Raw genomic sequence first — 26737 nt, 5'->3', positions numbered from 1 at the left:
GCACCCCCCCCCCCCCCCAAAAAAAAAGTCTTGATTTCTGCAGGATAGTCATATCTGGGGATTTAGAGAGGTTCTGAAATGTAGGAAGAGAAGCCCGAGCCATTTACTTTTAGTTTTATAAGAACTTGAAATCAACACCGAGTATAAAATCAGACAATCATACATGTGCAATACCAGCCCCCCTTCAATCACTGCAGGGCCACGTCACGGCTCCTATAGAACTATCTGTTCTATAACACATACAGGTTTAGTTCCCACTAAAGACCTCGAGAAATGTCATTAAAAAATAATAAAACCTCAACAGAAAATCTTACGCTAATTTCGAGACAAAACATACGCATACTACATTTTTTTTTCAAATGTTTTCATAAATCTTATTCAAATCGAGTGTAATAATGGGTTATTTTATTTCTCAAAAAAAACACCCTTACACTCCCCACCCTGGATCCCGCTTCACAAAGCACTGCCAGCTAGCAAGCCACCTGTTCCAAAATAAACAAACAACAGTATTTTAAGATATCCGAACGATAAGGTTTAGTAGAAACCCACTCGGCAAGTCTGTACGATTAAAGGACAGATGGGTTATTTTCTTGCATGTTTTTTATTTTTTTAAATGGAAGCGAGTTTGGATTTAGCAGACTGCAGACTTTGTGAAACCAGCCCCCAGCATTTGAAATAGCGATAAACTGGAACGCACCTCTAAATACTGCTTGACAATAGAGGGGGGGTTCATCAGCTTAGTTTCAGACCCCGATTCCACCGAAGATGAACCCCATGTAGCCCAAGATTAGCGCTGTGAAGCTGTCCGTTTGCGGTATCGCTGGACGACAACGACTCAGGTTTTGAAGATATTTAGCGTTTATAATCAAAAAAAATAATAATCATGATATCTATTATGAATCACAGAAGCCCTTCAGAAATCAATGACATTTTTCTCATTAAAAAAATTGGGTTCAATTGCAACGGCTGTACCTTAGTTTCTCTCTCTCTGTTCGGAACGAGGAAAGCAACGTGATACAATACTCGGGTCTCTTTAATATCACAGGGATCACAAAATAAGGACTGTTTTAAAAGAACATTTTGAGAAGGACTGTGCTTTTTTTCCCCCAGTCCATTTTCAACTTAAATCAAGTTTGCATCATGAAATCCACTCACTCCTTCCATGATATTAAAAAGGGTCAGAAGTTTATTCTCATTTTTAAAAGCAAGGTTTTATTTAAGACTAATGAGATCTATATTATATATCTATATATATATATATATCTATATATATATATCTATATATATATATATATATATATATATATATATATCTATATATATATATATATATATATATATATATATATATATATATATATATATATATATATATATATAGATAGATAGATAGATAGATATTATACACACTTCTTAAAAACAGTCCTTTTCTGAATATAGCCCATAGTCACGGAAGCAGAGGTCAGATGGGAAAGGGATTCAAATCATACATTTAAAAAATACATATATAATAAAAATTTAAAAAAAAAAAAAAAAAAATCATTCTCAGTTTTGTAATATACAAAGTTATAGAATAACACAAGACAGATGTGAAATTAGTAGTACTGCCCAACACACTGAGCTAAGAGAAAATAAAAAAATAAGAATTAGAGCAATGAAATGAAACCATACCATCCTGATGCCGCGTTCCTATTTTGGTGTTTGTTTGTTTGTTTTGTTGATTTTTTCCCCCAGTCCGAGGCTAAACAACGACATTCACTTCGTGCTAACAAGCTATCATGTAGTACACAAACAAAACTGCGCTATGATGGCAGGCCGCTGTGGAGCTTTCGAAGTCTGAACAGCCAAAAAGGTGCTTTTTAAAATCAAAATAAAAAAGCATGCATTTGAAAAGAACACTAGAGCAGTCTTTGGTGAGTGGCTACAAACAGTTTCTGTCGATGATCATGATCATCATGATCATCATTATTATTATTATTATTATTATTATTACTATTACTATTATTATTATTATTATTATTGTTAAAAGTCTGGCTTCACATGTTCCTCAACCCCAAGCTGCATCACAATAATGATCTTCACTGTCTGTGGTAGAAGGGACACGTGTCCCACGCAAATAAAAACGATGCTGACGTTCCTATTTTTGCAACGACAGGGTTTAAAATGTACTGACAGGCTGGACCTGAATGGTCAGTTTCCTCCTCGCGATGCTCGAATCGCTCTCTCGAATGTCTTTTTAAAAAAGAAACCGTTTTGAACAGCCAGCGCTCGATTCCTTCTGTACCTTCAGGGGTTAAACAGTAATGAACAAAAGACACAGGTACGAAAGCTATCCCCCCTCTATCTCGCCATCCATTTCCCCCTAAAAGCAGTGACAGTGTGCTCCAGTCTATGGAACTAGACACTATTTAGTGTACCAGGACTATACTGTAGCAAGACCCAGGTATTTAATTAACATGAATTATTAATAAAAGAAATCCCACGGCCTGCCGTGAGCGTGGCTTGATGGGGGCTGGGCGGGTTTAGTAAACTAACTGCGCAGTACTGTGGCTCAGAAGCTGTAGTGAGGCTGACCTTGTCTGGGGTTATTTCGGGGCAGGGCTGGAAATGCACACATTGATGGGTCACTGTAGGAATTCTATCAGGGAGCTCAGAGTTAGTCCTTGCATCTACATTATCTATGTTATGTGAACATATGTAAAGCGAAGGGCACTGCTCTGTGTAAGCAGGCAAGCACAGCTGTAGCGTTCGCTCACTGGTTCAGCGTTGCTAACCCTCTGCTGCAATCTGCTGGCCAGATACAGAATTGCAAACTGGAATCCGCTTCAGGACACAATGAATTAATTTTTTGTTTTGTTTTGTTTTTTTATGGCAGTGAGATTTTTAGCCTTTGTCCTCAAAAGGAAGAGTCGAGAGGGACTTGTAGGTCTCAAACGGATCATGCGGAGTTTGATTTAACACTTTTTCTTTCTTTCTGGCAAGAGTTTTCAGTAAAAAAAAAATATCTTTCACGTTTGAATTAGGGCTAGTCTTTTGGCTTGCTACAATAAAACAAGAAAAGTGAAACACACACACACAGAGAAGCCGACATACACATCTATCTATCTATCTATCTTCTATATATTATATATATATATATATATATTTCATGTTGCAAATAAAAAACGGGTTTCATTAATGTTATTTTTTTTCCTCTCCTCTTGGCAATACGAATCAACTCTAAATGTAGTAATGCATTATGTGCCCACTAGGTGTCACTAGAGACTGCTAGTGCATTGCATTAAAAAGACAGAACCAGCTCTCACCGCTGGGCCACACTGCCTCCCAGTCCACCATCTCTAACCACCGGGCCACAGCTCCCAGTCCACCACCTCTAACCACCGGGCCACAGCTCCCAGTCCACTACCTCTAACCGCTGCGCCACACTTTTACCTGCAAGTATTAATCTTTAGGAAGAAGCAGCAGCAGCAGCAGCAGCTATATTGAAGAAGCTCGATCGAAGAGCTCTGCCTGTTTGTCTGTTTTTTTTTTACTTGTAAACCCGCAACTGGCGATTTGCTATACATGTACTGAAGAGCTTGCAGGTAAAAAAAAAAAGCTAAGAAAACAAAAATATGCTAAAATCATTTTACGAACCCTCCCCCTTTAAAAAAAAAAAAAAAAAAAAAGAATGCTATAAGTTGTCTTTTTAAACTGTACAGTATTAACACAAAGCTCCACGGCAGACCGGATATTTTAACACCCTCAGCCCCAAACCCACGCCAACCCCCAGCCAGGGGTGGGAACAAGACTCCTGCTGCACAGCAGTGTCACTCACTCCAGGTTTTACCAGGAGCTTGATCAGCCACAGTGTCTATACACAAGCTCAGGTATTCGTGTCTTAATAAACTCATAGAAAAACCAGGAACAGGTAAAAAAACAAAACAAAACAAACTGCTGTGTGACGCGAGTCTCATTTCCATCCCTGCTGGCTGTTTAGTACAACAGTGGAAGGAGTAGGAGGATGAAGGTAGTGAGGGGGACTCCCTGCCTCCGTCCCTCCGTCCCTCCGTCCCTCCGTCCCTCCCTCCCGGTCCCCCCCCTCCCCCCTCAGTCTCTCGCTGTGTCGGTTACTTCTAGGGCTCCCTTCACTTCTTCACCATCATCTGCCGGCAGACTGGGACTGTGGGGCCATGATGACGTGGGCGGGGCGAGGGGCGTTGCCCATGCCTGCCAGCACGGACATGGCGAGAGCCTCGGCCGCCTCGCGGGTGCTCATGCCGTTGGGGGCGTGGGGGCTCATGGAGCTGTGCTGGATGACGGGGGCGGGGGACGCCGTGGGCTCCGTCATGTCCTTCGGGCTCTCCTCTCCTCCTGAACAAAAAAAACGAAAAGATAGAAAGAAAAAACAAAAAAGGAAAAGAACGTCTTTTCACAGAGGGACCGTTTTTTTGAAAAAAAACTCGGCAATCAGGTTTCAGGGCTGGGAATACACCTGTACATCCACTACAGTCCCTAATACGTACACAATAAATATACGGCTACATCATTTGTAATTATTACTATTTTTCAACAGTACACACAACCGTCATTTTACATATTTAGCACGTTGCTTTATGTCCACAGGGACGGCAATAAGACACCTATTGCGTAGCAGCTTCACCCATTCCAGGTTTTACTAGGAGCTTGATAAGCCAGTGTGTATAGGTAACACGCTCAGGTGTGTGATTTAACTGTGTGACAGTAAAACCAGGAACGGATCAAACGGCTATGCAACAGGAGTCTAATTACCATCCCTGGAGCTTGACTTTTGTTAAGGCTGTCGGACTAGACTCTCTCTCTCTCTCTCTTACCCATGTAGACTTTCTTCTGCAGGGTGGTGACAGGGCAATCTTTGTGGGCCAGCAGGAGCTGCTTCAGATGAGACACTTCGTTTCTCAACAGTGACACTTCGTTCTGGAGTCCAAGACAGAAACAGTTCGGATCAATTATTATTATTATTATTATTAGAATTAGTATTATTATTATTATTATTATTATTATTATTAAGGGTGTCGTATTTAATTGAGGAAGAGTTATCTTGGCGCTGTCCCGTATTAAAAGTTCACCAGGGTATCTTTGCAGGGTGCTTTTCCCATGGTTATAACTCTGCATTTGCCATAGTTTTCCCTGCTTTGCCACATTTATTAATGCCTTGCTCCTGCCTTCCTTCCTGGGCCACCTTTGTAAATGAGCCGGTTGCAGCTCGCATGCCTTTCTTTTTTTTTTTTTTTATTATCTTTTATATATAAGATAACAATCTGAACGGTGATCGGTGGACTGGTGCAGCAGCGAGGGAGTGCGGTATGGGAGTCGATTCGATATCGGGTTTATTTTGTGTTCCCGGTGACTCACGGAGAGCTGCACGTTCATGCCGGACAGCTCCTCTGCCTTCTTCTCCAGAGAGTTCACCCAGACTTTGCGTTTCTGGCGGCAGCGCGAGGCCGCGGCCCGGTTCCGCTCCAAGAAGCGCTGCCTCCGCTCGTCTGGGTCATCCTCCGCGGTCCGGCGCCGCCTCCCTCCCGTGGGCTGGGCTGGGGACACCTGGGGGGGGGGGGGGGTGGGGCGACACAAATCTGTAGTGGTTCTGTGTACTGACCCACTCCAGGTTTTACTACGAGCTTGATTAGCCACAGTGTGTCGGTAACAAAACAGATCTGTAGTGGTTCTGTGTATTCTTCTATATACAATTGCTCTTCATTTACAAAATGTCCTTTGTATAGCTGTAGTAGAATAAACCGATAGTGCCTTCATCAGTGTTATTGAAACTAGAAGAAACCGAGTCAAGCAGACAGGCGTTTCTAATGCTAGTGCCTTCATCAGCATTACAGAAACTAGAAGAAACCGAGTCAAGCAGACAGGCGTTTCTAATGCTAGTGCCTTCATCAGTGTTATTGAAACTAGAAGAAACCGAGTCAAGCAGACAGGCGTTTCTAATGCTAGTGCCTTCATCAGTGTTACTGAAACTAGAAGAAACCGAGTCAAGCAGACAGGCGTTTCTAATGCTAGTGCCTTCATCAGCGTTATTGAAACTAGAAGAACCCGAGCCAAGCAGGCAGGCGTGTGGTTCCCTGGCCGTGGCGTTGCCGTGCTGTACCTGTGGCTGTACCGGGGAGGGTGCATCCGGTTGCTGCACCAGCAGCTGGCTCTGCTCCTGTCTGGACGGCCCCATGCTGCTCGCTGACCCCATCATCAGCGCTCCGTTCAGGGAAGCGGGAACCTGGTGCGAGAGGGCAGCCTTCAGCCGCTGCGGGAGACACAAAGCGGTCGTGAGAAAAGAGTTTCAGGAGCGGGCAACCCCCGGTCCTGGAGAGCCACAATCCTGAAACAGCTGAGCAACGCTGCACGGACCGATGACTCGACTGCTCCGATCCGGCTCTCCCTCCACAGGCTCGGATCATGATGATGGTGTTGTAAAAACGACTACAAAAAAAGAGACTAAATACTCCGATGTACTTTATTATTAGTGATAATAACTTAATAACAAAAGACTGTATTGTAACTAAAGAAATATCTGAGGAGCACAATCTAACCCAAACCCCTCTCTCGCGTAATGGTTCAGCCCTCCCCAGTAAGAATCCATATCGTGGGCGGTGGACCGACTCACCATCTTGGCCTCGGAGGGTACGTGCATGCCAATGGGAGACGTCGGGCCGCTGCTACTGTTCATAGGAGGGCCAGGGATCCCCGGGATATTGGGAACCATTGAGATGGGCCGGGCCAGCTGCACAGAGACACACAGACAGACACAATAAATAAATACATACATACAGTGTTGGATTTCAATCGGAACTGATTATATGGGAATGGGAATGGATTTTAAAAAGAAACAGGGATCGACAACAATGGCAATTACTGGGGCCAAAGCAAACACTCCTGCACTGACTGGCTTTAAATGTCAAATTTGAAAAACTATGATAACACCCCCCCACTCCCCCACGTTACCGATATGACTGAGGTCATCTGCACAGGGGGTCCCGGGAGTGGCATGGCTTGTCCATTCGGCAGCTGCATCAGGACTGAGTACGGGCCTGAGGGTGACCTGAGAGCAGAGGGGCAGGGTTATGAGCACGATGCTCCAGCGCCAGGGTGAAACAAACTCACAGCTGCCACACCCACAGCTACGGGCAAAGGCTTTGCATCACCCTAAAGAATCAAGCAGTTTGGCTTCATAAAGTCGAATGAAACCTGCCGAACAATGTTACGTTAACATATTGGATTAAACACCGCTTTGTATGAAAAACGTGACATTTCAAATCGAACATGAAATACTGTACTTCCAGCAGATTTTATTTTTTCTTTCTATTTTAAAAAATATTCAAAGAAATAGCTTATGTGCTCATAAGTTAGGTTTTGTCAGTTTTTTTTTTTTTTTTGTACTGATCTGTAAGCGCGAGATACAAGAACACACACAGAGAGGCACAACAACACACGGACACACACAGAGACACACACACAAAGGCACAAGAACACACGGACACACACACACAGAGACACACAAAGACGCACACACAGAGTCACAGAGTCACACACACACACAGACACACTTACCCAAGCTGCCTGTTGGAGGGCGGTGTCTGTGTGATGACGGAGGTGGGGGAGGGCAGTGTGGGGTTCAGGGGGTCGTACCCCAGGTGCAGCGGCAGGGACCCCGGCCGCACGATCGTGGGGGTGGGGGCAGAGTTCAGCACAGGCTTCGGGGGCACCTCCTGGGAATCAGCGAGAGGAACAGGAGAGGAATCAGATCACGTAGCCGAGCAGTTTTAAAAATCGGGTTTCATTGAAATAAATAAATACATACATAAAAAAAACCTCAATGGATATGGAGTCTGAATATCAACTTCACAAAACAGACTTCATGGGAAAGCTGGAAGATTGTACTGTCACAGTAAAAGCCCAGCAAAGTGTAATCAAGCACAGTGCAAGCATGGTAAAAGCACAGGTAAGCACAGAGGGGTATGAAAAAGCACAGGGAAGCATTGTAAAGCACGGAGAGGTCTGGTAAAGCATAGGGAAGCATTGTAAAGCACAGAGAGGTCTGGTAAAGCATAGGGAAGCATTGTAAAGCACAGAGAGGTCCGGTAAAGCATAGGAAAGCATTGTAAAGCACAGAGAGGTCTGGTAAAGCATAGGGAAGCATTGTAAAGCACGGAGAGGTCTGGTAAAGCATAGGGAAGCATTGTAAAGCACGGAGAGGTCTGGTAAAGCATAGGGAAGCATTGTAAAGCACGGAGAGGTCTGGTAAAGCATAGGGAAGCATTGTAAAGCACGGAGAGGTCTGGTAAAGCACAGGGAAGCATTGTAAAGCACAGAGAGGTCTGGTAAAGCATAGGGAAGCATTGTAAAGCACGGAGAGGTCTGGTAAAGCATAGGAAAGCATTAAAGCACAGAGAGGTATGGTAAAGCATAGGCAAGCATTGTAAAGCACAGAGAGGTATGGTAAAGCATAGGGAAGCATTGTAAAGCACGGAGAGGTCTGGTAAAGCATAGGAAAGCATTGTAAAGCACGGAGAGGTCTGGTAAAGCATAGGAAAGCATTGTAAAGCACAGAGAGGTATGGTAAACCATAGGAAAGCATTGTAAAGCACAGAGAGGTATAGGGAAGCATTGTGAAGCACAGAGAGGTCTGGCAAAGCATAGGGCGCACAGAGAGGTATTGGGAAGCATTGTGAAGCACAGAGAGGTATAGGGAAGCATTGTGAAGCACAGAGAGGTCTGGCAAAGCATAGGGCGCACAGAGAGGTATTGGGAAGCATTGTGAAGCACAGAGAGGTATAGGGAAACATTGTGAAGCATTTTGATAAATGATGGTAAATGCAGAGAATAACCAAGGGAAAAGCAGGAGGGTAAAACTGCAAAAAAAAAAAAACACATGCTAAACTTTTATAATGAAGGTAAAAGCAGATTCAGAGAAAGAAAATGCATAAAAACTCAATACTGAAGCCACAGAACCCGGAAGCACCCAGAACGATAGCAAACCACTTCAACAGGGAGGTGAAAAAAAAAAGAAATAAGAGAGAAAGATCTGCTCTTCGAGTGATGGGAAGGAATGCGTGCCGGCTTGCTTGCTCCTCCAGCTCACCTCTGCGTCCTCGCTGTCCGACATGCTGGAGAAGGACCGGGGGCTGTCTGGAGGGGAGGAGTCATCAACCTCCACTGACTCCTCCTTCTTCACCTTCACGTCTGGGGTCAAAGCCAACGTCACGCCCAGCGCCCCGGGCTGAGGGATTCCAGAAGACATTACTATCATTATAATTACTATCATTATCATTACTATCATTATCATTACTATTAGTCATTTAGCAGATGCTTTGATCCAAAGTGACTTGAAGAGACTAGGGTGTGAACTATCATCAACAACTGCTGCTGCTGCAGATTGACTTACAATAGGACCTTGTTTGTTTTACGTCTCATCTGAAGGACGGAGCACAAGGAGGTTAAGTGACTTGCTCAGGGTCACACACACACACAGTGAGCCAGTGGATGAAAACCTGGTAACAAGCCCCTTTCTCTAACCACTGGACCCCCAAACCTCCTCGGTCCATGAATCAAAACTCCCAAGAAGCGGACAGGGTGAGACAGCGGCTCTGGCGGCGCCCCGCCCTCCTCACCGTGACTTTCACGCGCTTGCTCTCATCGTCCTCCGTGGCCTTCCTGAACTCCTGCTCGAAGGAGCTGGCCAGCTCGTTGAACAGACCCACCTCCTCGCAGTTCTTCAGGAAGCGGGTGGGCGTGGGGGTCTGGTCTGTGAGGCAGGGGAGAGGAGAGAGGAGAGACTGGTTATGCATAGTGTATAGGGGCACAGACCAGCTCACTCGAACCCACTCGAAGCCCCCCCCCCCCTCAAAAAACCCAGACTGGTCCAAAGCATTATCAGACAAGTCTAGAGACACACACACACACACAGACAGAGAGAGAGAGACACACACACACACACACACAGACAGAGAATCACGTACCAGCGATTATAACAGAGTCTGTTCTGGCAGGTCCGAACTTCAGCGTCATCTCGTGTTTGTGTTTGTGAACGGCCAAGTGGTCCTCGTTCGTGAACCGCTGTTTAAACAAAAAAATAACAGATCACGCACAGCAAATTACAAGCATCTAATCCTTTCAGTCCCGAGTTATGTTAAGCACCTCCTTTGAGTAAGATATTTGTTTCTCATATTTACACACGGACTCAGACTGTGACAAAGGAGTCCCGTCAGCCTTCCACGCGACTTCCGACGCCATGTGTTGACACACGGCACCAAGATAAGGGTGAGGACTGAATAAACTTAACAAATTCAAACGCAAACACTGACAGAGACAGACTTCCAGTTTGCCACTGAATTTATTACAACTATACTGAGTTTCTTTTAGTATGTCTTAACATACAGTACGACTGTACTAATTCATATATAAGAGAGAGTTTTACTTTTATTATGAGTGCCAGGGTCACTGCTAATTTCTAACCCTGCTTCACACACAGACAGACAGACACACAGACACAGACTTACCTGCCCACATCCTGGTGCGCTGCACACGAAGGGTCGGTCATCACCCATTGTTTTTTTCTCCCCAAAACGAGTAGCACTTTACTGAAAAAAAAAAAACCAGGTCAGTTTTTACAGAGACGGCTGCAGCAATGCCTCGATCTGCATGTCTGCAGGCTTGCATGAGAGACCCGCGAGCCACAAAGCGGGGATTAAAAATAGAAGAGGCTGCGACGGGATCCGCTGCGTCCCCGGTGAGGATCCTCGGGCAGTGGCTGCACAGGACGTCCCAACCAACGAGAGGAAGAGACACAACAAGCAAAACAGAGCGAGAGAGAGAGAGAGAGCGAGAGAGAGAGAGAGAGAGAGAGAGAGAGAGAGAGAGAGAGAGAGAGAGAGAGAGAGAGAGACAGAGAGAGAGAGAGAGCGCGAGAGACAGAGAGAGAGAGCAAGAGGGGGGAGGAGAGAGAGAGAGAGAGAGGAGAGAGAGTGAGAGAGAGGCAAAAACAAAGGAAATCTAAAAAGAACGCACCAACATCGCTCCGATTCAAATGTGGGTTTAGTAACCAGAGCTCCCACTAGACCACACCGCTCCCCTCCCTCCATCTCTCCCCCTTCCCCGTCTTTCAAGGTCAGAAAAAACAAAACAAAAAATAAGATAAGTAACACAGTTTGTAATGAATGAAGGAAGAAAGCCTAAGTATTTCATCGAAACCAAAATTTACACACAACTCTGAAGTCAGCAAAACTTAGTCGAGAGAGAGGAAAAAAAATAAATAAAAAAAACTGCAGGACTTCAGTAAATCCCCGGCTGAAATGTAAAAATAAATACCAGCAGACGGCCATTAAATGTGGATTGGAAGCAGGCTGTTAAAGTTTAATAGTGCAGAGCAGGCTGGCTGGCTCTCTGTTACACAAGCAGTCTGAGGGGAGCCGTGAGCACGGATCGGGGGCTGGAGCCGTGAGCACGGACCTGGGGCTGGGGGGGGGGGGGGGCAGTGAGGCTGGGAGGGGGGTAACTGGAGTTTGTCCAGCGACCCCCAGGAAATTCTAGGTGGCTTTCTTGCAGTAAAACAAATCGCCAATCCCATCCTGCAGCACACAAGAGAGCCAGCTTCCCAACGTCTCGCAAAGTTTAACAAGCGTGTTTGAAACAAGGTACAACTGCAGCAGGAAAAACTGCAGCACAAGATATTATTTATTTGTTTTTATTTTTTTTTCTGGTGGGGGTTTACACAAAAGGTTTAAATGATTTAAAATAAAAAACACGGTTTAGTTTAGGGTGTTTTGGACCGAAGCCCTTCTTCAGCTGTGTAGAAATGTTTTGGTTTTTTTTGTAAATAAAACACGAAAGCATGATTGGTGTTTTTGGTTGTGTGCTGGACAATCAATAAATAAATAAATAATAAGTCAGGATATCTTCTGCCTTTAGCATCCTAATTTTTTTTTTAAATGTACACACCCCAAACCTTTAACCTTGAAACTTTGGTTTTCTTCAGCAGTGACCTGCCGGGACAGGTATCACACTGACTGCTGCAGATGACCTCAGGGTTCTCACGCACGGATTCAGAGCTCCCTGACTTCGCTTCTCTGACTAGTTTCTGCCTCGTGACACAAAGAAAACAAACCAAAAAAAATCCCCTGCAACCGCTTATGAAGCATCTCACCGTTGTAAATGTGGGGCGCAGGGCTGTATTTCTCCTGCTCAGCAGATCCAGTTTGACAGCCCAACCTGTCATTACTAACACCCCCCGCCCCCATAACCTTCAGCTGCCTTGCAGGGCTTAGGACCTTGCTAGGAAACGGACTAAACAAACTGTATTAATAGCTGTTGGGGGAGCCAGGAATGGGAGAGAGAGAGAGAGAGAGAGAGAGAGAGAGAGCGCTGGGCTGCAGTGTGGAAGGCAGCGGGTTTGAGGAGCTCAGTGGTTAGATAAAGAAAGCGCTGGGCTGCAGTGTGGAAGGCAGGGGGTTTGAGGAGCTCAGTGGTTAGATAAAGAAAGCGCTGGGCTGCAGTGTGGAAGGCAGGGGGTTTGAGGAGCTCAGTGGTTAGATAAAGAAAGCGCTGGGCTGCAGTGTGGAAGGCAGGGGGTTTGAGGAGCTCAGTGGTTAGATAAAGAAAGCGCTGGGCTGCAGTGTGGAAGGCAGGGGGTTTGAGGAGCTCAGTGGTTAGATAAAGAAAGCCCTGGGCTGCAGTGTGGAAGGCAGTGGGGTTTGAGGAGCTCAGTGGTTAGATAAAGAAAGCGCTGGGCTGCAGTGTGGAAGGCAGGGGGTTTGAGGAGCTCAGTGGTTAGATAAAGAAAGCCCTGGGCTGCAGTGTGGAAGGCAGTGGGGTTTGAGGAGCTCAGTGGTTAGATAAAGAAAGCGCTGGGCTGCAGTGTGGAAGGCAGGGGGTTTGAGGAGCTCAGTGGTTAGATAAAGAAAGCGCTGGGCTGCAGTGGGTTCAATCCCAAGTGGGGGACACTGCTGCTGTACCCTTGAGCAAGGTACTTTACCTAGACTGCTCCAGTAAAAACCCAACTGTATAAATGGGTAATTGTATGTAAAAATAATGTGTAAAAAATAATGTAATTGTATGTAAAAATAATGTGATAATTTTAAGTCGCCCTGGATAAGGGCGTCTGCTAAGAAATAAATAATAATAATAATAATAATAATAATAATAGTAATAATAAAGTGCTTGGATGTAACAAGCCTATTACTGCTGCCTATTCCCACATGCATTCAGGGAAGCAGATGGCACCCACTGCAAAACGGATTACTAGGAGGATGTTCAAAGCTTTCCATCAGGGGCGTGGAGGAGGTCAGCGCTGCTGCTCTCCTGCGATCGATTGTAACATCTTTAAAAAGACAACCAGGCAGAGCCACACAGTAAGAAATCTGAAGAGACTGGGAGTACCCGCCCGGTCAATAATATATTAATTCAGGGAGAGCACACCAACACAACCTTTCACATCCACAGCCAGACACGCCTGCACATTCTGAGAGAACACTTTATTATTTATTTCTGAGCCGACGCCCTTATCCAGGGCGACTTGCAGTTCTTACAAAGATATCACATTACCGATAAGAGCAGTTCTGAAATACAACAAAGTCACGAGTAGATAAGAGCGAAATCAAATGCGTGGACCCCCGAGGGATATCCGAGGGATATTTTTAGTTCCAGAGTTAACCAAATGCGAAAGCTCTGTCAAGAATTTTCAGCAAACAATTCTGCTGTGACTTACCGTCATTCTAATTCTAACTGATCTGGTCTGGTGTGGACACCACGAAGCTGCTTGTTCAACTTGATCTGCAGAGAACGCTAAGCTAGTGAAGTAAGCAGTAAACACACACACCACAAAACACAAAACACAACTACCTGCTGAAGATGGACATTCTTGCATGAAACAGAAACTGGCTGCTAACTTTGTGGGGAGTTGATGCGAGTAAAGTTCTGAAGATGAGCAAAACAAACCAAGCCTGTATTTGTCACTTTACAAAAATACTGTATATATATATATATATATTATATATTTTAATAATGTGTTTAAGTTGAGGAGCATCCCACAATCCTGTTCATTTTGATCGTATTCTTCTGTGCAAACAACCCTTGTTGACAGTACAGTTTGTTTACATCCCCCAATGCAGTTTTTGCCAGAGTGACACAAGCTTCCTCCTTCACCCAATCAAATGTTTCCCAAATCACATTTTCCTAAATCCAACACTAATTCAATAAAAGAAGAAAAAAAACAAACCCTAGAGCCCTGTTAAAAAGCAGAATGTTCTCGGCGAGTGTTTTTTTAAATATGCTTGGCAATGTTGAAGGAAATGTTAGGAACTGCCAAGACTGATGCACACAATGAAACAACTTGCACCTCTGTGTGTGTGTGTGTGCATGCGTGCATGTGTGTGTGTGCGTGTCTCTGTGTGTGTGAGCCTCTCTGTGTGTGTGTGAGCCTCTCTGTGTGTCTGTTTATGTGTGTGTGCGTGCATGTGTGTCTCTCTGTGTCTGTGTGTATGTCTCTGTGTATGTGTGAGTGTGTCTGTGTCTCTCTCTCTCTCTCTCTGTGTCTTCCGTAAAAAAATTTAAAAAAACATATAGTTTAGCCCAATCTTCAAGACTAATCTGAAAGTTGAAAGCCAGGCACACACATTAGCCCCACAGGGCACAATAAAAAACACTCAGGTGTGCCCTAGGAAATGTGGGCACGGGCATTGTGCTGCATGGCTTTGAAATCTGTTTGCCATGACACCGCAGTGTGAGAGAGCCAAGTGGAACATGCATGCCCCGACTCGCAGCAGCAGGGCTGCTAGTGCACTTAGAAATGCCATCAGCTCCTGTATAACATACTATATAAATAACAGCACGGTTCTCTCTACATATCACAAGCTTTTAATAGCACATATACTGTATATAATACGGGAGTCACTGTGCAACTGTCAAACAACAACAGACTACTTCGCTATTTCTACCATGCTGCTTCTCCTTGAAGATAGAGACGTTTGCTGGTTTTGAATCCTCTATATGAATGTCTATCTGAGAGAGAGAGAGAGAAATGCACGATCTTCATACATGTTTGGCAAAATCATGACTTAAATACATTCTCTTGTTGACAAAATGAGATGTTGGTCTCTCCACAAAAAAAAAAAAAAAAATAATATCTACATGCAGCCATTAGAAAACGAATTGATTGCAGAAAAAAAGATGAGCTCTCCCTCCTCACTCACAGAGCACAGAGTCCACTCTGTGCAGGAACCTCTCTGTGACCAAAACACCATGAAGTAGCCTCACACAGTAAACCTCCAGCTCTCTCATCCAAGGGGGGTTTGTATAAAACTCTCCACACTGGGGCTCCCCCTCCTCTCCCACACACACAGATGGTCCCTCCATTTGGAGTCAGACACCAGGGTTGGGGTCCATTCCGTTTTTCAATTCCAAATCCACCCATAAATACTCAGTTCCAATTCAAATCAATTCCAATTCAAGAATTGAAATGGAATTGACCAAAAAAAAAAAAATTCAAATTCCATTCGGAATTGACCCCAACTCTGTCAGACACCCCTCTTACCGTTTTAAAACAGGCTATCTTTGCATGGAGCTCGTGGCACACTCTGTAACAACACTGCGCATCTTCAACAGCCTTCCACCCTCCTGCTTGTCCTCCTCTTCCTCACAGGGGCACACCAGCAGCGTCGGGACGTCTTTCACCCGACTCTGCTCCTGTCTTCAGGGCATCTCCTCCCTCGAGAGCTCTCCGAGCCCCGGAGAGAGAGAGAGAGACGGCTCCTGATCTCAGCCAGCATCCTGGTCGACCTGCCTCTAGCAGCACCAGTTCAGCAGCGATGAGCCAGCGAGAAAGCCCAGGAGACACGAGGTGGGCCAGTCCGGTCACACCTGCCCTCAAACTAGCAGAGTGCCTGTGACTGGAGAAACGGTGCTGGAAACAGCCTGTTCAAACAAGAGAGGCTCCTTCAACAGACCCTGGCCTGTCAAAGTCTCCTCCTCTCACTTCACCCTTACAGTTTTCCACATTTTTAATATACTGTCATAAAATAGAGGCTTCAGTGTGCTGTAGACAACTACACACATGTGTCTCGCAATCCCCAAAGTTACAAAATACTGTAGTTTAACATGTAGGCTGGCCTGATGGGTGCCCTAAAAAAGGTAATGTAATGTCAACGCCTGGGGCAAATGAACACGGGCCAACAATCCTTCACAAATAAATAAGAAGGGATTTTTTTTTTTATTTTTTTTTTTTTAAGAGACTTTTCTTTGTATTGTTACAGTGCCTGCAATGGTTACTTTCTGTAAAATAAGTCTAGACAGAATGGGTGTGTTTTTATTGGGGGTAATATCGTGAGTTCTGATTTTATAACAAAACAATCCAAGTACTGTATGTTAAAATATAGCCCGAGGTGCTGATCCACACTAATGTGCAACACCGTTTCTGAGCACAACCAGATCACGGCGTTTTTTTTTTTTTTTGCAATCCACACAGATTGAGAACAGAGCCGCTGACACGATTAGCAATCTGCATTGTCTTGTTAAATGACTTGGTTTTATACAGAACATAATTTACATACAGTTGTTAAAAAAAACAAACAAAGATTTCGATTGCAACACAAAACAGTTACCGAGAAAATAAATAAATAAATAAATAAATAAATAAATAAATAAATAATCTACAAAAGAAAAAGTACTATATATATATATATATATATATATATATATATATATATATATATATATATATATATATCGTATAAATGACATTATAGCAAGAAATGTCTGGTGAAAACTTCTTTACATAATGAAAAGTACAGTCGTGGTGTGTGTAAAACTAGTACTGTACAGAAAAATCAATTAATATAGTTTATTTTTCTTTACAAGCGTGTCCCGGAGACACAAAACGTTCCCAGACCTAACCCCCGCCCTTTCCCGCTTGACCCCGCCCCCTTCGACCACCGATTGGCCAGGGGCGCTTCCATCACGGTCGCCCTGGCTTCCCAATGGCCGGCTGGCTGTCAAACATGCCCCGGAGCGGGGTCTGATGGGCTGAGCGAGCTGTCCCTCAAGGCGGAGGGAATTTCTCCACCTTTTCGTCCGCTTCTCCGAGGCAGAGAGAGAGAGAGAGAGAGAGACCGAAACGCAGGCCTGACAAGAATTACTCGGCTCCGCGGCACCCACAAAACTCGACAAACTATTCCCAACAACCCCCGGCGAAGTTGCCTCAAGGGCCGAGGAAGCGAGGCGACGAAACGGCGCCGTCTGCGTCCAAAATATAACAGTCAAAAAAAATACGAAAAGGGTTCAAGTTTACTGTACAGTTTACACACACACACCGGACGGGAACATGAGAGACAGCGGCCAACAACACACAGGCGGGCGAGTCTGAAAAATAAAATAAAAGAGAGACACAAACGCGCTAGTGAGTGTTTACCTTGTCAGCTCGGCTCGGATCCCGGCTCACGACGCTCACGGCGCCCTTACTGGCGGGTAAAAGTGGGTGTCGCTCCTGTATTTGTGTCGGTCGGGCAGTAACGGGATGTTTACAAACTCACCCCAGCGCCCCCGGATCGCTCTCGCTGTCCTGGAATCGGACACTCGACTGAGAAACTCTCGCGAGAGGATGCAGGCACTCCTTCCACGAGATCTCGGGGGCAAAGGGGTTGAAAGAAGGCGGGGCACGTCATCCCATGACGTCAAAACATCTGGGGCTGACGTTCCAGCGGTCATTTTTTTATGTCATTTTATATGTCACGTATGCAATCAAAAATAAGTGACCCAAAAGCTAAGCCTAATACCAATAATATCACAACACCCGAGGGAGAGACTGTTAATTAAAATCCCTTGCGTATTTTTTAAACAGCGTTAAATGTTGGCATGCATTTTTAGCCTATATTGCAAAAGGAGCGTGAATAACTTAATCTGACTCTCCTGTCTTCCATAAAATAACAAATTACATGAGTCAGAATTCACGACAGGAGGAGATTTGCAGTGCCACGGTCAGCATTCAGCAAGCCTGTAAATGCAACTGATGCAAGTGGGTTCAAATGATGAAATCCGGTGCGTCACAGTGGTGCATATACGCGTATTTAAAGTATTTTTTTGTTGTACTAGAAATTGCATAAGCGATAATGTTACTAGTGCTAACAGGAGTCAAGAAACGTGGGTTTGAAAGTGTTGGTTCATGCTTCTGTTACCACTCCTTTAAAGGGGGCAGTGAGCCAGGGTTTGCTTGCGATGAAGGAATCGTTACCTGTAAGAAATAGATCATGCTGGGGATTATTATTATTATTATTACAAACAATAATAATCATCATCATAATGATTATTGCATGCGTGTGCATTGTGTTAATAAACTGTTAATAAACTACACAGAAAATACGTCAAGTGAAGCAATGTTTATTAAAATCGAAAAATGTACTGCCTGTATCCCATAGAGTAAACAGTATTAAATATGCCTACAAATGAAATGAAAATGGCAAACACACACACACACATATATATTACACGCTTTTATATTGAAAGCGGATCTGAAGCATCGCCCCCGGTAACGCGAGTATCACATCGCGGGGTATCACTTTTAGACCCCTGATAACTGCTGCACCAATAACAGCAGCCACATGGCTTTTTAAATCACACGAACCATAAATACATCACCGCAAAATGAACAGATATTACAAGATTGACACAGCACGAAGTCCCTGAATGTTTGCAAGGATCTATGCTAGTTTAGTGGCGCCTTCTCCTTAGCTGGTCCGCCCCACACAGCACCCCTCACAGACACACACTGTCCGGTGCAGAGGGGGGCGATCATAGCTGCAGGTGTGCGAGAGCGCTGGCTCCACGGTGTGAATAGGAGGGCTGATCTGGAATTAAACTTGTGACATGTGTACACAGATCATCCACACTGACGTGCGGTGCGTCCAATCAGAATTACCCTTCTGGTATTACCTCTGATCAAGATTTAAAAAAAAACAATTGCATTGAGTCACCCCCGTGCACATTCCCCGTCAGTCACTGTGTCAGAATTGGACCACATTTCCTATCTGTGTATCTATATTAAAACGTATGTATATATATATATTTTTTTTGGCAGCACAACTTCTGAAACTCCATAGAGTTCACCCAAACTAAAATAAAAACAAACACGTGACCAAATCAATATATACCTGGCCAGTTTATTAGGACTGTACTGTGTTGTATTGTGTTATATTGTCCTGTGTTGTGTTGTATTGTACTGTATTGTATTGCACTGTACTGTGTTATATTGTCCTGTGTTGTGTTGTGTTGTATTGCACTGTACTGTGTTGTATTGTGTTATATTGTCCTGTGTTGTGTTGTATTGTACTGTGTTGTATTGTATTGCTGTGCTCTGCTCTGCTCTCCCCAGTGTCTCAGTCCAGCAGCAGCAGGTAGTCCTTCACAGACTCGGGCAGGGGCAGCTCCCTGACGGCCGGAGGCAGGTGCCGCACTCCGAGGCTGCTCCTGACCGCGCACCGCGCAAGGGCCCGCAGGCTGGGGGGGGTGGCGCACATCTGGGTGAGCCTGCGGCAGAGCTGGGGGTCCCGGGCCAGCTCTCGGGGCAGCCTGCCCTCCCCGTCGCGCAGGTCCAGGTGACCCACCGCCCGGCCCAGGAGATCCAGGCAGGCCTCCTCCTTCTCCGTGCCCAGCCCGCGGGCCAGCAGGGCGGCCAGCCGCGACACGGGGCTCTGGCCCTTCAGGTTGGAGACCCGAACCTGCGCCCCGAACTCCAGCAGCACCCGCACGCTCTCCAGGTTCCCCTTCATGGCGGCCCAGCTCAGAGGGGTGTCCTGGTTGTAATCGCGGGGGTCCGGGGACGCGCCCCCCTCCAGCAGTGTCCGGGCGCACTCCGCGTTGTCCTTGAAGGCGGCCCAGTGCAGGGGCGTGTCCAGGTTGCCATCGAGGGCGTCGGCCACCGCCCCGTATTCCAGCAGCAGCTCCACGCAGCTCTCATCCTTCTCCGCGGCGTAGTGCAGCGCCGTGCGGTTATAACCATCAAGCGCATTCACCTGACACCAGCACGGGGAGGGGAGAGAGAGAGAGAAACAGAGAGAGACAGAGTGAGAAAGAGAGAGAGTGAGAAAGAGAGAGAGAGAGAGAGAAACAGAGTGAGAAAGAGAGAGAGACACAGACAGAAAGAGAGAGAGAGAGAGAAAGAGAGAGAGAGACAGAAACAGAGAGGGAGAAACAGACAGACAGAAAGAGAGACAGACAGAAACAGAGAGAGAGAGAGAAACAGAGAGGCAGACAGAAACAGAGAGAGAGAGAAACAGAGAGGCAGGCAGACAGACAAAGAGAGAGAGACACAGAAAGAGACAGAAACAGAGACAGACAGAAACAGAGACAGACAAAGAAACAGACAGAAACAGAGAGGGAGAGAGAGACAGAAACAGAGACAGCAAGAGAAAGACAGACAGAGAAAGAGACAGACAACGAGGGAGAGAGACAGAAACAGACAGAGAGACAGAAACAGAGAGACAAACAGAGAGAGAGAGAGAGAGAGAGACAACTTTACTGACACTTTTACTGGCAGTCTGTCTGAATTACTGAAGTTTGTAGAACTTCATTGACCCTGGTAAAGGTCCCCCCCCCCCCAGGAGAGTTTTCCTGAAGACACTGAAACGTTATGACTGGTGCTGTAAGACGCTCTAGAGTTGACTTATCCAGTCAGGGTCTAGCTTGATCAGTTCTAACTCCATCACTTTATCAAAGGACAGCCCTAACAAAGGATCTGACGGGTCAGGGGGGGGGGGGGGGGGCACCTCGGCTCCTTTCTCCAGCAGCAGCTCCACGCAGTCAGCATCGGCCACCATGCAGGCACAGTGCAGCGGCTTCAGGGTCCCGTGCATGCTGTTAATATCAGCTCCCTGTGAACCGGAGAGACAGGGCTGGGTTACAGAGCAGCACACCCGGACAACCACAAGCAGCAGGGTCTTCATCTATTACTATTTACATACTGTAGTTTTTTTTATTGAATTTGCTCTTACTACTGATTTGATTGTATTTTATTTTATAAGAACATAAGAAACTTTACAAACGAGAGGAGGCCCCATTCAGCCCATCTTGCTCGTTTGGTTGTTAGTGTCTGATTGATCCCAGAATCTCATCAAGCAGCTTCTTGAGGGATCCCAGGGTGTCAGCTTCAACAACATTACTGGGGAGTTGGTTCCAGACCCTCACAATTCTCTGTGTAAAAAAAGTGCCTCCTATTTTCTGTTCTGAATGCCCCTTTATCTAATCTCCATTTGTGACCCCTGGTCCTTGTTTCTTTTTATCAGGTCAAAAAAAGTCCCCTGGGTCGACATTGTCTATACCTTTTAGGATTTTGAATGCTTGAATCAGATCGCAGCGTAGTCTTCTTTGTTCAAGACTGAATAGATTCAATTCTTTTAGCCTGTCTGCATACGACATGCCTTTTAAACCCGGGATAATTCTGCTCTTCTCTGTAACGTGATATTTTGTAACAACTGTAAGTCGCCCTGGATAAGGGCGTCTGCTAAGAAATAAATAATAATAATAATAATAATAATAATAATAATAATAATATACACTGATCCCCCCACACACACAGTAAATGAGATTTGGCCAGGCTGCTCCTGTCTGTTTCACACACATCTTCAGAAACAGCGTGCCGGTCTCTCTGTGGTGCAAAACTGCCAAATTCTTAACACGCTCCTGCGCCTTACCCCGCGCAGCGCGAGGAAAGCAAAGGAAAAAACATGGGCGCCTCGCTAATCCCCTGTAACAGAGGCTGGCTGCCCGTGAACACTGATGACAGAGCAGCGGTACGGACCCTCCGGATGAGATCCTCCACGTTGTCGTGAGGGAAGGAGCGGATGGCCGCGATGGTTCTGATGAGTCGCTCCGACAGAGAGTACTTGCTCTGGATGTTCTGCATGGTGTACCACACAGTGTAGCTCATTGCACCCAGACCCGCATTGCAGCCACACCCAGGGAGGGCAGGGGAGGGCAGAAACCAAGGCTGTGAACATTTCAAACACACGAAAAACAAGATTCAGATTAGGGAAGCCACTTTGAGGCTCGGAACCTGGTTTCAGGAGGCTGTAGGTTTCAGGCCGCTGCACGGCGCACCAGGGGAGACTTGGGGGTTTGATACAGCAACCTAAAAACGAGGTCTCCTGAAACCAGGTTTCAAGCCGCTGCTCCTGAGAAAGTGGCTCCATGTTCTCTCAGCTTTAGACTCCTATTCCGTAGCAGTTTCACCCAGTCCAGGTTTTACTACCAGCTTGATCAGCCCCTGTCTGTATAGGGAACAAGCTCAGATGTGTCTTATTAAACTCATAGTAAAACCAGGAATGGATCAAAATGCTGTGCAACGGGAGTCTTATATACAAACATACAAAATGTTTTATTTAAACAAAAAGGGGCAACATTGATATTCGTGTGGAGTCAGTTCCATTATGAAATTAAATAAAATACATCCTACTGTGTGGCTTGGATGTACTGAGCGGCTACAAAACTGAGTCCCGCGTCTCGTTTTTGGGGACGCTTGTAAGACGGACAGACACGGACTCGATTCCAGGAAACGCCGAGGCTCCTGCAAAGAGGCACCGCGGCCTTGTCAGTTAGACCGTTTTTGTTTTGTTTCGTTTTGTTTTTTTCTGCCTGTGTAAAAAACACACATCGGAAGGCGACTCAGCGAAACAAATCAATATCCATTCACTAAACCGGTTATTATAATCGTCTCAGCTGTATTTATCGGTAATTCGTATCCTAACACCGCTTCGGGACGTAAAACAAACACACAAAATCCACGGGGCTTGTTTACTAAACACACAGACATTATATAAAGTGATGCTGTCAGAATATGTTTTAAAGAATTGTTTTTACTTATTTTACATTTCATATCTTGCACACGGTTGGAGCACCCCGATCAGTTTAATTACTATATCAATATATATAATATAGATAGATAGATAGACTTGTCTCCTTCGTTTGATAAGCCTTACCTCCAGTAATATGATACTGGTTATCTACTTTCTGTGTTCTCTTCAGTCTATCGACGAACCCGATGCTGGTTATAAACCAGTTCAATTAAAACCACCGAGACAACCCGACTGGTGTCGCCGAAAACTGGACACCGTGCGCGCCACCGACACGTTTCTGATTATTATTCAACTGCACCGTATTCATGTGATGCTTGTAAAGACATGTTTTAAAAGTACGCTGGTCCTGCAAAACAAGGACGGTCGATCCAACACGACTTAATAAATTATCACTTGTGTTTTATCAGATTATATTTTTAAAATGTTTTTTTGGAGTGTAAACAAGCACAGCGCCCCCTAGCGGAACACCCGAAGCAGCGGTTGCGTTTGTCAAACGGTGCTGAATTCGTACCCGTGGTGTTGACACGATAGGGAGGCTGCTGTGATTACAATAAAACTGAAGGTTTTCATAAGACGGCGTTTTTAATGACTTGAAGATAAAACTAAGTATAAAATACAGACCAGATATTTAAATCGTGGCATTACGTTAAATATTGGATATAATGACAGACAGCTAATCATCATCATCATCATCATCATCATCTATAAATAACACACACGAGATAAAAAAAATGACTTCAGTATTAATTTAAAGCTATTAGAACAGTTATCTGTTAATTCAATAAAGAAAAAAGAAATGCTGCTAATTCATATCTCAGACCACCAGCGTGATGGCTGATAAAGACACACAAACTAAATACGTTCAAAACAGACATAGGCTGTAAATGCACTTTTAATTTCGAGAATGTTGTAGAGAACAAAACCGCGTTTTATGTCCCGATTCTTACTGGAGTTTTCAGCGTGCGATCGTCCCGTCGTATCCAGCAGTTGCTCGCTGTGTGCCGGCTCGCCGCTATGCATTGTGTGTGTGTGTGAGAGAGAGATAGAGAGTGCGCATCCATTGCCATGTAGAGACTCTGCCCGGAGACACTTGTCCAAATATAGCATTGTCAGAACAGCCAGCGAGCGCAGATAAACCAAACAGTCATCTACCACCGAGAGCAAAACACGCAAGGATCCAGCTCTGTAGCCAAATGTTACAGGCAGCACACACTCTCCATCGCTCCAGCTGTAGCATTGCATCCCTAACGCTGAGGGAACGCGAAGCCACTTTGAACCTGGTTTCCGGAGGCTGTAGGTTTCAGGACACTGCACGGCGCACCAGGGGAGACATGGGGTTTGATACAGCAAACCTCAAAACGAGGTCTCCCGGTGTTATGAACATCTCGTTGTAGTCAACGCGCATGCAAATTCAATTTTCTAGTTTCTGTTTGGCATCCTCTTTGAATCTTGTCTGCTAAAAAACCGGTCTCATTTTCAATGGTTTTTTTTTTCATTGAAACTTAACGAGACCCGGTTTCTCTGCAAGATGTGTGCATTTATTTATCGGAGGGGAAATACTCCTCTGGAAGTAAGGAACACACGGGCTTTTTCCTGGTTAAAGAATAAACACATAAAATAAAACGTGTCCTTTAACAAAACAGTCATTAAACGATCAATTGATCGGATTATTGATAACCCAGGAAGATTACAGGTATCGTGATAGATCGATATCATATCGCGACAGCTGTCCTGATGTTCACAGCACGCTGAACTCCACTTTTTGGGGGAGTGGTTGCAGTGATCACTAAATAAACTGCGAAGTTCAGTCTTGTTTTTAAAGACCATTCTCCCTCCCCTCCCTCAGTGTGTGGTTAATGTTATTTTCACACATTATCAAAACACCATCAATGCAATCACCAGCCCTGAGCCGGATTGGGCAAGTCAAGCCCCGAACTCTCATAAAAAACAACAAATCATACAAACGTCTTGTTTTTAAGATCAGCTTTTATTTGTATTTTGTATTTTTTGTGTGTGTTGTGTTGTTTCAATAATCCATAGCACCTTGGAATTGAAAAGAGCAGAATTATATATAAAATATTCTATCCCGCCCTCCTCCGTCATTCGACATTAAAAGCAGGTACAGAATGGTTTATATTTATACAGGTGAGACGGCAGGGATGGATGAAAACAAGACAGACACTCAAGCACGTGTGCGTGTGTGTGTGAAGTTTTTCCTGTTTAACCCTTTTAAAAAGGTACACGCGTGTCCCACAAATAAAAACGATGGCATCGTTCGCATTTTTGCACGAAAACGACCGGGTTTAAAATATACCGACAGGTCGGATCCTGTCGTCCGAATTGTGAGTTCCCTCCTTGAAAACAAACAACGGAGGTAGCTGTATGTTTTTGCTGCCACGATGTGTGTGTCTGTGTCTGTAAATATATGTATGCTCCGGAGTCCCTGTATACATTTAAATGCAGGTTTGGATTTTCAGTATAAATCTAGATGCTGCATTTCAATGGAGCCTCCTGCTGCGGTTTGTGTTAATCCTTGAAAACACTAAACGTACGACCTGCTTATTTTAAAAGGGATATCTTGCCCCCGCCCCCCCCCCCCCCCAAAAAAAAAAGCGAACGCAGAAATTTAATGACACTTCTTTCAAGTAACCTACGGCTTGAGGTCAAGAAAATACAATTTATTGGGAGAAAAACAAACTATTAACAGGGGACCCTCGGGGCTGAGGAGAATAACAATTCAATTTACAGAGAAAAACAAAAAAAGTATAAATTTAGGGACAGTGAAACTGCAGCAGGGAGGGCAGTAAGACTCCTATTGCACAGCAGTGTCACCCCTTTGCAGATTTCACGCCGAGCCGTGTCTGATTAAAACAGCCAGCGAAACCAGGAATGCATCACACCGCCGTGCAACGGGAGTCTGAGTGCCATCCCTGTACAAGGAAAACGCATTTTTCATGTGGAGGTTAAAACAAAAATCCCATTCCCCCCCCCCCCTCCCCGATCAATCCCCAACCGATTCATGGTGGGTGTGTGTGTGTATAATTCATGTTACTGTTTAAAGACAATTTGGCTTCCAACAGCAACACAAACAAGCCCCCCCCCCCCTCAAAATAAATAACCTGAAGGTACCCCCCCCCCCATCATATAAACCACACAGCCCAAAGGAAGCACCCCAATAAAAATCATATTATATACATACACACACACACAAGATTAACATATAATCCACGGATAACCATTATACAAATCGGGTACTCTAAATAAAAAGGGGATAAACTTGACATTTTGGACAGAAAAAAAAGTGCCAAATACCTGCTCTATTGTAAAGCTGTGCTAAGCATTGAAGAATAAATCTTTAAATATATACAAACTATATATATAACCCTCCCTGCCTTCACACACACACACACACGATAGACAGATAGTTCACGATGTGTGAGAATTTGAACCCCATCCTCACCCCATGTGCATTCTTCCAAGCGGCTAGTGTTAGTTTTACAATGGTGTAGTTTACATTTATTTAGAATACCAAAAACAGAACACCCACACATCTGGAATGCGCTCTCTCGAGTTTAACAGACAGCAAAACCAGGATCGACCCACAGACAACGGATCCGATCTCTCGCGGGAAACACAAGAAATGAAAGGTGCTGGAAGACAAAGAAGTTTACAAATAAAAAAAAAAAACACACCCATAAGCAGCCCAGCCCAGTAAAGCACATGGGAGCGGTTCCGACACGTCACCCGCAGACCCGACAGACCCGTCTACCACGTCACTCGGGTCCCAGTATGTCTAAACCGTTGGGACTTCTGAAACTCAGCACTGCGAGGGTTTATGGAGGCTTAAAAAAAAAACACGTTTAGTTCTGCAGCCCGATTCACAGAGA

The 26737-nt window shown here is 45.0% G+C and overlaps 2 protein-coding genes across 5 annotated transcripts; both read right to left on the bottom strand.

Annotated features, from left to right (window-relative positions):
• Positions 1–4080: 4080 nt before the first annotated feature.
• LOC117400981 (cyclic AMP-dependent transcription factor ATF-7) lies at positions 4081–17686 on the bottom strand. The gene is made up of 12 exons (XM_059013264.1): positions 17417–17686; positions 10518–10598; positions 9978–10074; positions 9630–9763; positions 9101–9238; positions 7570–7727; positions 6964–7060; positions 6626–6742; positions 6116–6265; positions 5374–5562; positions 4833–4935; positions 4081–4353 (listed from the first exon to the last, which is right to left on the bottom strand). Exons 2-12 carry the CDS (start codon positions 10563–10565, stop codon positions 4142–4144), a joined length of 1443 nt encoding a protein of 480 aa, XP_058869247.1. The 5' UTR covers positions 10566–10598; positions 17417–17686; the 3' UTR covers positions 4081–4141.
• A 679-nt stretch (positions 17687–18365) lies between these two features.
• Positions 18366–24096, bottom strand: LOC117967054 (ankyrin repeat and SOCS box protein 8-like). 4 transcript variants are annotated; one of them, XM_059013267.1, is made up of 5 exons: positions 22974–23282; positions 22451–22629; positions 21797–21985; positions 20766–20870; positions 18366–20012 (listed from the first exon to the last, which is right to left on the bottom strand). In XM_059013267.1, the coding sequence occupies exons 3-5, from the start codon at positions 21923–21925 to the stop codon at positions 19377–19379; spliced, it is 870 nt and encodes a 289-aa protein (XP_058869250.1). In that variant the 5' UTR covers positions 21926–21985; positions 22451–22629; positions 22974–23282; the 3' UTR covers positions 18366–19376. The 4 variants fall into 4 exon arrangements, with proteins under 4 accessions (XP_058869250.1, XP_058869251.1, XP_058869248.1 ...); XM_059013268.1 differs by having other exon boundaries at positions 22451–22561; XM_059013265.1 differs by lacking the exons at positions 22451–22629; positions 22974–23282 and adding an exon at positions 23798–24096.
• Between the last annotated feature and the right edge of the window lie 2641 nt (positions 24097–26737).

This window comes from Acipenser ruthenus, chromosome 45, assembly GCF_902713425.1.
Source record: "Acipenser ruthenus chromosome 45, fAciRut3.2 maternal haplotype, whole genome shotgun sequence".
NCBI classification, from domain to species: Eukaryota; Metazoa; Chordata; class Actinopteri; order Acipenseriformes; family Acipenseridae; genus Acipenser; species Acipenser ruthenus.
The sequence above is the reverse complement of the archived record's forward strand: the minus strand, read 5'-3'. Positions and strand labels throughout refer to the sequence as shown.